Source organism: Sus scrofa, chromosome 1 (genome assembly GCF_000003025.6).
Source record: "Sus scrofa isolate TJ Tabasco breed Duroc chromosome 1, Sscrofa11.1, whole genome shotgun sequence".
Classification (NCBI taxonomy): domain Eukaryota; kingdom Metazoa; phylum Chordata; class Mammalia; order Artiodactyla; family Suidae; genus Sus; species Sus scrofa.
The window spans coordinates 271,421,623-271,431,767 of record NC_010443.5 but is presented as its reverse complement, the minus strand read 5'-3'; the positions used below and the strand labels follow the sequence as shown (position 1 = coordinate 271,431,767).

Sequence of the window (10,145 nt, the reverse complement as noted above, 5' to 3'; positions counted from 1 at the left end):
ACATCCAGCGTAGCGCCGGTTACTCTGGACTTAGCCAGGCAGTGGAGAGGCTCTCACGCAGAGGGCTTCCTGGGATCCGAGGGAGTGGGGTCAGTGGGGCCCTAGGGCTCCTTCGTGGCCAGGCTCCAGAACGTTCCCCAGGAGCAAAGAATGGGGGTGGGTGTGGTCCTGAGAGTTGAGGGCCGCCCCTGCCTGGGTACCTTGCTTCGATAGAAAGGAGGCTCAGTGGGAATCTGCCGGCGGGGTTTCCCCTTGAAATTAATTGGGGATGATTTTATAAGTTTCTTGCATTCTTATCTGGTGCCAGGCACTGTCCTAAGGGCTGCTGCCCGTGACCTCTTTGCATCCCCGATGCCCAAGAGGTAGGTACTGTTCACAACCCACGTTTTACAGTTGTGGAAGTTGTGATTTTGAGTGATGAAGCGTATTTCCGGAGACCACACAGCTAGTGATGGCAGGGCGGAGCGCTACTCCTTGATCCTAAATCCAAGATCTTGACCCTTTCCCCTGCCTGGCCTGTTCTTTCCTGTCCCAAAGTGTAGCAAGATCCTCTCCTACTTACAGCAAAAGAAAAGGGACAACAAAACAGGACAAATCAAATGCCAATCTCCTCTGACCCACCCACTTCTCATAGAAAGTGGGGTGAGGGCAGGCAGGGCCAAGGCCCACTGAAGCCAGGTTTCAGCCCTCCCCCCATACATCCTAAGGCATTTCAGCCTGGTCACTCCTCATTTCCAAGTAAATTAAGGAAAACTCTTCCAGCTGTAAGTCTCTAGTCAAAGGACAAGAGCCAAGGGGCATATAACCTAAAAAGCATGCTCATCTTCAGTATTTTTTTTTTACTTTTTTTTATTTAAATAAGGAGAATTCTTTCATATGGAAAGAGCTAGTACAATCACATATTTGAAAGGAGAAACAACAGGTACTGAACTGGAGGGAGGGTGAAGGGTAAGTGTGCCATCACGGCCTGGTGAACCCACGGTTCCATTTCCCATCCAAGGTAAAAAGCTCCCCCAAACAATGTCCAAACAAGCTGCACGTTACACCTTTAGCCATCGTCTGCCCTTTCAAATATCTGGTCTACATGAAAAGACAAAGAGAGGAAAGGCCAAAATAAGAAAGGAAACAAAAACAAAAACCCTCTCAAGAACAACAAAAAAAAACCCCAAACCGTTTTTACTACGCAAGGCCTGAGGTCAAAAGCTTGGAGTACAGTTTCGCCTCTAAACAATGGAAGAAAGTCATCCAGAGAGCCTTGACAGACAGTTCCGCTCCGAGGCTTCGCAACAGGCTGAAGACAGGGCCCTGGGGACACTGCTCCCATCTTGGAGGCCACCTAACTGGGGTGGAGAAACGGTGAACGGCAGGTTGGACGCGCCTGGACGATCGCTAGCCAGGTGTGCGCTGGTGGTCCCGGTGGAGAGCAGGGCTAGGGGACAGCCGGTGTCTGACCCCAACACTGAGCCATTCCTGTCCGGGTGATCTGTTTGTCTTAGGTCCATGTCATTTTTCAAACAGGAAGAGCCAGCTTTCTGGAAGTCTGCGTTACCCAGTCATCACAAGACATGACAAAGCACAAGCACTCTAGTGTCCTTGGTTGTCAAAGGCCATTTCTAACAGACCTTCTAACCCAGGCTTGCTCTGCAAGAAGGGACAAGGGACAAATACAGATTTGAGAGGTGACATGCGGCTACTTGGCAGAGGGAATCACACAGCAGGGAGGGGCTCGACCAGCTCACACGCACTGCCTCTGCGGGCCAGTTTGGAGCGTGGCCGTGCCCTCGTGTGCGTGCTCTCAGCCTCCTCAGCTCTTGAGCACCAGTCACAAACCTCATCAACTATCCGGAAGGCAGATCCAGAAGACAGGAGGGCGAGGGGAGAGCTGGAGAAGAGTGAGGCCACTATTTAGTGACAAGACATAGCCATATCCCCCTGGAAGTGGCTGGAATGACCATGGCTTTGGAAGTGGACCAACCAGTTTTTCTGTGCATTAGTCATCCTTCAGTTTTCCCCCTTAAGGAGCCTAGAGCCGGAAGTGTATGAATTTCACGTCTGAAAACAGTTACGTCAGTTAAAAGGGGGAAGCAAAGAAAACCGGACCAAACACAGCTGGCAACGAGGCCTCCAGTGGGTGGACGCGGCCCCGTGGATACAGGAACCCACGCTCTGGGACCTTACCCCACTGAGTAATGGACACTGAACACACACCACTGCAGGGTCACCGGTTGCCAAGCAACAGGCCGCACCATCCAGGACCAGGGCCAAGCAGCCTGTATCAGAAGGGAGAGTAAGTTTAGGCAGAGGTACAGTGAGAAGGCGGACACGACCCTCCCTCCATCTCAGCAGCAGAAAAGGTTAAGTGCTCGTCTGTACCTCTTCCTGCCAAAGGCCCAAGGCATTCTGGCAGGCGCCTCTGCATGGATCTGCACTCTGAGGATGGGAATTTGAAGCCCAAACACGAGCCCAAGCCCTATTACCTTGAGCTTGGCTCCAAAACCACATGAAAGGAAGAGATATTGCACCTTAAAACATCTCTGCACTAAAAACTGCATTTAATCAGACCAAGGAAGAGATGGGGTGTTGGGCAGGCCCCAGGCCTGCCCTCTGCCTCCAGAATTCAATTTAAAATCTGTATCTCAGTGGGAAAGAGACCGCAGCTTGGGCACACGAAGGTGGTAAACGCACTCAACTTCACATGCAGTTTCCTGGCCTCTCCTGCACAGAACAATTCAGACATTATATATAAATAGCGCAGTGAAACATTTACTTCTTTTTTTCACCTAGACCTACAACATCAATACATATAAATAAATTCTAGTGTTTTCTGTTCTTATTGGGGGAGGGGGGAGATACAGGGGTAGAGAAATGGGCTGGAGAAAGGTGAGCCTTTTGTTTTTCCTTTTTTTCGAACAGGACGTACTGTCACTGACGGCAGGTTCACCTGAAGGGACACAGCTTGAGAGTCTGTAACAGCATCCAGGATGCAGAGAGCCTTTTTTCCTTTTGACACTGTGCACTGGAATCGGGTGTGAGGGACCTGGACGTGTCTCTAAATGTGAGTGTGTGGCTCCTAGGGGGCGGCCGGGGCAGAGGGGAGCTGCACTCAGGCAGGGGAAGGGCGACTGGGGCACATGGGGAGCTCTGGCCAGCGGGCGGCCCTGTGAGAAGGGACGTCGGGGTACAGATTCAGGGGCTCAAAGAGGAAAAGAAAAGAAAAGCGAGTGAGAAGTAAGGTCTGAGTGGAGGCAAGGAGGGGAGTGCTGCAAGCTGTCGACGAAGCAGGAAAGCATCTTCCAAGCAAACTGGCCCTGCCCAAGGGAGGCCCGGAGACCCCACTTCCTTACGGTGGCGAAGAGCCGCAGGAGGGGACTCCAGCCGTTCCTAAGGCGCTTCTTCTCCTGTGTCCTACACTAGACACAGAGCTTAGGACCACAGCCCGAGTGGCTGTCACATCCCTGCAGGGCGACCCCGGGTGCCTGCTGCGCGTCCTTTGGGCCAGGCTGTCCGGGGCCCACCAGCCGCGGCAGGTAGGTGGTTAGTGCCTCTGAAGAGCGTGTGCCCAACCCAATGTTTCCCTCCCTTCCTCGGGACGACAGACTCTGGCATTTCCTTCTAGTTCTTATCTCAAAACCCGAAACCCAGCACAGAAGGCCTTGCATGAACACACTGGGGGAGGCAGCTCTGCAGACTTTAGAAGCTGCCCAGGCTGTCTGGGAACCACGGTCAGCCCTCCAAGCCAAGCTCCCCTTGGACCCTGCTCTGGCCCCTGTCCTCAGAGCTGGCTGCTGCCGGGGACGGAGACAAGGACGCCCTCGCCGCAGCCTCCCGGCGCCCACAACCGAACCCTGTCCACACGCCCGTCACCACGAGGGACAGGCTGCAGGAGAGGTGGAGGGACAAGGGGACCCGGAGAGAGAGGCAGCTCCGGAAGGAGAGGAGGCATGTCAGGGAGGGCTTCCAGGACAGGGGTGCCGGCGCCCCGCAGGCAGGCAGGCAGGTGCTGACGGGGCTGTGGCGCTGTGGGCGCACAGCGTCCAGGCCCCGCTGGAAACACCAGTGCCTGGCATCTCCACGATTCCCTCGGGTGCACAGCAAGCAGTGTCCCACCAGCTTTAGAAAAGTCCGGGGCAGAAATTCTGTGTAAGTCTTCGGCTGAAAACGTCACCGACGTCACGGGGCTGCCCCCCGACTGCAACACCAGCCCTCCTTCCCACCACCGCTTCCCAAGCTCAGGAGCGGAGTCTTAAATCACCGCTTCTTTTTGCCAAGTAAACTCGAAGGTCAACCAAGAGAGGGCGAGCAGGAGAGGACGCGCTCCTGAGTCCTCTCGCACGGTATCGCAGGGACGTATCAAATCAAACCAGAGAGGCGACAGGGACGAGGGAACCGAAGGGGCGGGGGAGGGATGGCAGAGGACACAGCAAAGTCCAGCTATACAGACACGGCTTGTGGTTTTGTTTTTTCTTTCTCCCTTGTAAAAACCTCAGCTGCTTTTTAAAACGAAAAGCCTCGAACGGAAGTGGCCCTGCTGCCAACCCGCCGTGCTGGGGCGGGAAGCACGGCGGAGGGCGCCCCGGCCGCGGGAGGGCCGAGGAGGGCGGGCGGGAGGGTTGATGGGCGCTGCACGGAGGCTTGGTCACTCCACGCTCGTGACGGAGAGAAGATGGGAACGGAGTCGTCTGCTTTTCTGTTTGTTTCATAGTAAAGCAAGCAGGTCAATGCCATGTATCCACGGGTGCAAGCTGGTTGGACGACGGAGCTTCCAGGAGTGAAGAGGAGATCTCGCAGTCCGGGCCAGGGGGCTGGGCGGCGGGCCCACCTGGGGGCTCCCCGGCCCCAGCGGCGTCTCCGGGGCGGGCGGGGAGCACCTTCAGGCCTTGCTCTCCTCCACCTTCACCGCCCGAGGTTTGATCGCTCCAGTTCGCTTTATCTGGGAAGCGGCTGAGGGGGCCTCCTGCAGCTTCACGGCTCCCAGGCTGGGCTTTTCATCCACTCGGTGTTTTGCCTTTGGACAGATGAATGGGGACAGAGTTACCCTTGCACGGAAACACCTGTCGGACAGTCGGTCCCACCCACCTCCTGCCCTGAGTCTCCGGGGAAAGCTACCCCACGAAGTCCGTCCTCCGTGGAAGGACCCGCCTCAGAGGCGGGTGAGGCTGCTCTGCACCCTCCCGTGGGCTGAGGCAGGAAGAGCCAGGCCCTCCGGGAAGCCCTCCTCGGGCCCACAGGCCTCTGCAGAGCGGCACGGCAAGGCCGACTGGAAGAAACTTTCCAAACCAGTGCACCGCGTGGGTCTTAGAGCTGGCGACTGTGCAAAGGGGCATGGGGCCTCTCGTCCGCCCTGGTTTCCCAAATCTTCCACCCTCGCTGACTCCCGCTTTGTGGAAACCTTTCCCGAGCCCCGAGTTTGACCTCGAGACTCCCAGTCAGGGCCCCATTCATCTGCAGAGCGGTGTGGTGTGCCCAGAGGGAGCAGCCCGGCCTCTGCCCCTCACACAGTGGTGTGAACTCTGGAAGAAAGCTTTGGAAGCTCAGTCCAAGCAACGCAAAGACGGCCCTCGGGGAACCAAGTTAGGAGAAGTGAAAAGAACAAGCAGCCTTCCACCTCCGCCAGCCAGGAGAGCTGTTTTACTAAAACTCCCGCCTGCTGTGTCTGCGCCCTGGAGCCCGGTCACATCTGAGGAGTGAAGAGAATCGTGCCGAAGGCAAGGACACTGAGAAATGGGGAAGTGTCACTCCATCTGGGTCCCACCCGGGCGAGACAAGGACGAGACAGAGCACTTTACTAGAGCCGCTCACGCAGGCACACACGCCAGGCACACACGCGCACGCAACACACACCCCGGCCTCTAGCGCTGACCCGCAGCCCTAACCGAGTCCCAGCGCCTTCACAGCCCGGTCGCTACGGAGGGATAGTCCACCTGGCGTCACCTCCTCAGAGGAACCCACATCCTCCCTTCTCCGCAGGACAAGGAAGGATCCAGACGCCTGGCAAGAGGAGAAGGGCCCTCTCCAGGAGGGACTCGGGCTCCCCGGCTCCCGGGGCCATGCTCTAGCGCCAGGGCGCGGCTCTCTTTCTAAGAGGAGAGCTCAAGCGGGCTGGACAGTCCCTCCTCTTTTGGCGCTTGGAGACGGGGCTGGAGGGGCCGGAAAGCCATCTTCTACCTGTTGAACGTAGTGTCCCTGCACAGAGCCCATGTTAACTGCTGATCCAGAGGGCTTCCCACTGGGGCTAGCAGAGCTAGGCCTGAAAAAACCAAAGGAGGGGGTGAGAACACATGCGTCACCACGGAAACGGAGTCAAGCCTCCGACACAGGAAACAGACCCAGACAGCCAGAGGGCGGGGGAGGGGTCATCGCTGTGCCCTGGCACCTCCAACCCCGCTCACGAGACGCACCTGAGGGGCAGACGCTGACCGGATGATGGACGGGCACTGACTGGCTCTTGGGGTTTGGAGGATCTGGACCAACAGGATGCTAGGACCCAGACAGAAGCCCTATAACCCGATTCGAGACTGTGGATGTGAGAGTATCTTTCCAGTCTTCCAGGGGGGTGGGTGGGGGGGGTGGAGTGGGGTGTGTGTGTGTGTGTCAAAGACAGATACCCAAAGTGACAAAAACGTACAACGTCTTTCTGAACGGGTTCCGCCGACCAGACCACTAGCTCCCAGGTTTGTTAATCACGTGCCGTGTGGGAAAAGGATTCTGCTGTCGGAAAACTGTGAGCCGTTCTGGGTGCGGGCATAGCAGGAGCAGACCCCACGCTGCGCCGTGCCCCCACCTCCCCAGTGGGTCCTCTCGGGCGCAGCACGTAGCCCAAGTATCTGACCAGGGAACCCCTTCCGACAGGGCATGCCTCAGAAGCCCTGTTTCCAGAAAACCTGGGAAACACTGCACTATAGAAACACACCAATCTCTCCAACCCCACCGAAACACCAGGAAAACAAAAGCTACTGGGCAAGGCTTCTATCTTCTACATATTCTCCAAAGAAAAAAGCTGCGGCCGTTCCTTCTGTGAATGGACACGGGCGACTCTTGTTACGTGCGCTTCCCTTTTCTGCATCTGCCCCTGAGGAAAGCTCTGCAGCTAGAGGGGCTCAAGTCGGCCCGTGGTGGCAGGGGAGTGACAAGATGTGTTTATGCTCAAAGCATCCTTCTTCCAAATCACACCCAGTGTTTGGTGCTGCTGTCTGGGTGTATTTTTTTCTTATGGGTCTGTTATTTTGGCCTATGTGGAAAATATGTTTGGGAAACAAAATAAAATAAGAAAAGCCAAGAGAGTGAAAATATGAGCAGAAAAGAAAATGAAACGGGGGGAAATTCACAAGAATCCCATTCTCAGGAACTGCAGCTGGAGCACGGACTGACAGGACGGGAAGGACCCGGCCTCCCACTCCCAGAGCCCGGGGCCTGATCTGCACGAGTGCCCGTGGGGGCCCGGCTCTGCCATGGGCTCGCGCTCGCAGGCCCAAACTGGAGGAACCTCCAGGAATCTCCCACACGTAACAAGAGTCGACTGGACCCACCCTGGCCGGAAGCCAGTGCGCACGCGGCCTCCCTGCCAGCTCGCTTCCTCACGGGCGAGAAAGGCATCAGGACCCCCCCCCTCTGACCTGTGAAGAGACTAGGCACAGCTGACCCCCTGCAGCAGGGCTGGAGCCGCATGGGTCCACTTACAAGTGGATTTTGTTTCAGAAAACATGCATGTACCACACGGCCTGCAGTGGGTTGAATCCTCAGATGTGGACCCATGGATACGAACTGCTGCCTCTAAAGTCAGGCCTGGATGTCCAGGATCCGCACCCCAAGTCCTGCGTTGTTCAAGGGCCAACTGCTACCCAACCCCTTGACTTAAGCCGCCTCGGAAGCCCGCCAAGGGCCCTGGGACGGTGACGGGAGGAAGAGGCCCACAGGCCAGCAGCACCAAGTCCTGGGAGTTGGAGGCCAGGGCAGGGATACTCGGCCGGCAGAGGAAGCTCACCTCCCTCTCCAGGGCGTGAGCCTTTTCTAAAAAACCTGCTGAGAAAGCTGTGAGGAGCCAGGGTCCGTCCTGACACTGTTACAACGTCAGCTGTTCCCTTCCCTACTTTTCCAGAAAGTTCTCCCAAACCTGAGCATTTTATTAAGACGATGAATAAAAACAAAATCACCCCCCAATTTCAGATGCTCCCGTGTCCCAGCACCAGACGTGCACAGGGACTCGCGGCTGACAGAGGCGGCCTGGCCTCAGTGCCCCCACACCACACTCCCTGACCCACGACTCCACGGCGAGGGCGCAGCTGCCAGCATCCAGGGCATCCCCTTACCTGTAGGTCTGCGGCGACGGCACGGAGCCTCCCGAAGGAACATTCTGTTTACTGTCGGCAAAGTGGAAGCCCTTCATCTCCATCTGAGAGGACTGAAGAGGGACGGGCTGTCACTGGAGGGGCCTGGAGACTGCCGGCCCCACCCAACCCCTGCGGCGGCACCAACGAGGGCCTTGGGGGCTTAGGGACAGAGCGACGTCGCCTAAAGGAACATGCCTGCCTTCCCTTCCAGGCCAGGCTGGAGGCAGGAACCCGCACGTGTTTTGTTCTTCACTAAGGGGGGGCAGCGGGCGGGAGGGGCCGTGTGCCAGCCCCAAGCACTGGCCGTGCGGTGAACACACCCTCAGCAGAACCCCGGGAGCTGTGAGGGCCACGGCCCCCACACACTCCCGCAGCCGCTCGGCCCTTCAGCCCCAGTCGTGTGCACCTTTCCCCGTGGCCTGGCGTCTACACGTGCCCAAGCCTGTTCACGTGGCCAGACCAAGGACTGCCTGGCATGGGACTGCGAGGACTTGGGAACGAACGAGCAGGCATCAGGGGCCGGGGAGGCCCGGAGCACCGCCCACAGCAGCAGTGGTTCCTGACCAGCTGCACCCGCACCCCGCCCAGGCGTCAGAGCCAGAGGAAGCAGCTCACCTCTCTGCTGGTGTTGAGGACCGAGGGCTGGGACCCGGGTGGGAGAAGTCTTCGGGGGGCCCCGGCAGAGAGGCTCTGCCCCTGCGGCAGCTGGATGGACTGTGGCAGGAGCAGGGGCTGCTGCCCGGAGCCATACCGAGGCAGAGGCAGCTGGGAGCCAGGCAGCGGCATCGTCAGCTGCTGGACGACAGGGACAGTCAGGAGGAGAGGACAGGGACACAGCCGCAAGCTGCCGTGACACCCGCGTCCAAGAGCAGCCACGTCCTACACTTCAGATTCTTACTCCGGAGGGCTGGACGCAAGGCTCTGCCAGGGAGGCGGCCTCCTCACCTCCCTGGTCCTCCCCTCCGAGTGGGGGCGAGTCTCAGGCAGTGCGACGCTAACCGCAGGGTGCCGATGGGGGGCCAGGGCCGGACTGCGGGCATCGGGTCGCGGGTGGGGACATAGGTCAGGGGAGGTCAAGACGCCTCCTCGAGGAAGAGCCAGACACCAAGTGTGTCTCTGTGCCCCTCTGGCACAAGGCAAGGCTCCTTTGTGCTTTGCCTCTAAAGCTGACGGCAAAGAAGACTCCACTGGGGCCGGGGCTTAGGACTCCTGGAAGCACAGTGGAGACCTGGATCCACGCTGAGGTTCTGTGCTGGGGAGCACGCACTGACAGAAGAACAGGCGGCGAGCCCAGGCCCCAGGGGACACTCCTCCAGCCCAGCACGGGGTGGTGAGAGGAGGGAGATGAGCCAGGAGACCCTCGGGGCAGGGAAGGGGTGGCCACGTCTGTCTCTCAGTCACGTTCCTCTTCATCCCCCTGCTAGTGAGTCCACAGTGGAGGGTCAGAAGGATCTATTGGACTTGCATCACGGAGACATGTGGCAGCCAGACCCCAAGGCCCCCTGTCCCTCCTACGCTGCTGGCCCAGGGGCGTGCTGTGACCTGCAGTGTGGCTAAAGGGGGTGCCCTGGCTGCAGTGCCGAGAACGGAAGCGAGGAGGGGATGCAGGAGCTGCTGCGGGGCCCTGGCAGGGAGGTGGGAGGCCTGGATGTGCTAAAGGATCAGTGGGGGCGTGGGGGGGCAGGGAGGTAGGGGGGAGGCAGGACTTGCTGAAGGATCAGCGGGGGTGTTGTGGCGGGGGCAGGGCCCCCGGGATGATGTTTGCTCCCTCAAGTTCGAGACACCAAGAATCAGGAGCAGAGCTGGTAGGCAGGTGCA

The 10,145-nt window shown here is 58.4% G+C and overlaps 1 protein-coding gene across 12 annotated transcripts in view; it reads right to left on the bottom strand.

The window, feature by feature from the left end:
* Positions 832-10,145, bottom strand: part of PRRC2B (proline rich coiled-coil 2B) — a 94,157-nt gene continuing 84,843 nt past the window's right edge. For 6 of the 12 annotated variants that reach the window (XM_021070427.1, XM_021070435.1, XM_021070450.1 and 3 more), the window contains 4 exons: positions 8,943-9,122; positions 8,307-8,398; positions 6,166-6,247; positions 832-5,005 (listed from right to left, as the gene is read on the bottom strand). In XM_021070427.1, coding sequence (XP_020926086.1) covers positions 4,871-5,005; positions 6,166-6,247; positions 8,307-8,398; positions 8,943-9,122 — 489 coding nt within the window. In that variant the 3' untranslated portion in view covers positions 832-4,870. The remainder of the gene's footprint in view (positions 5,006-6,165; positions 6,248-8,306; positions 8,399-8,942; positions 9,123-10,145) is intronic. The other 6 variants (XR_002337933.1, XM_021070417.1, XM_021070442.1 and 3 more) reach the window with 3 other exon arrangements.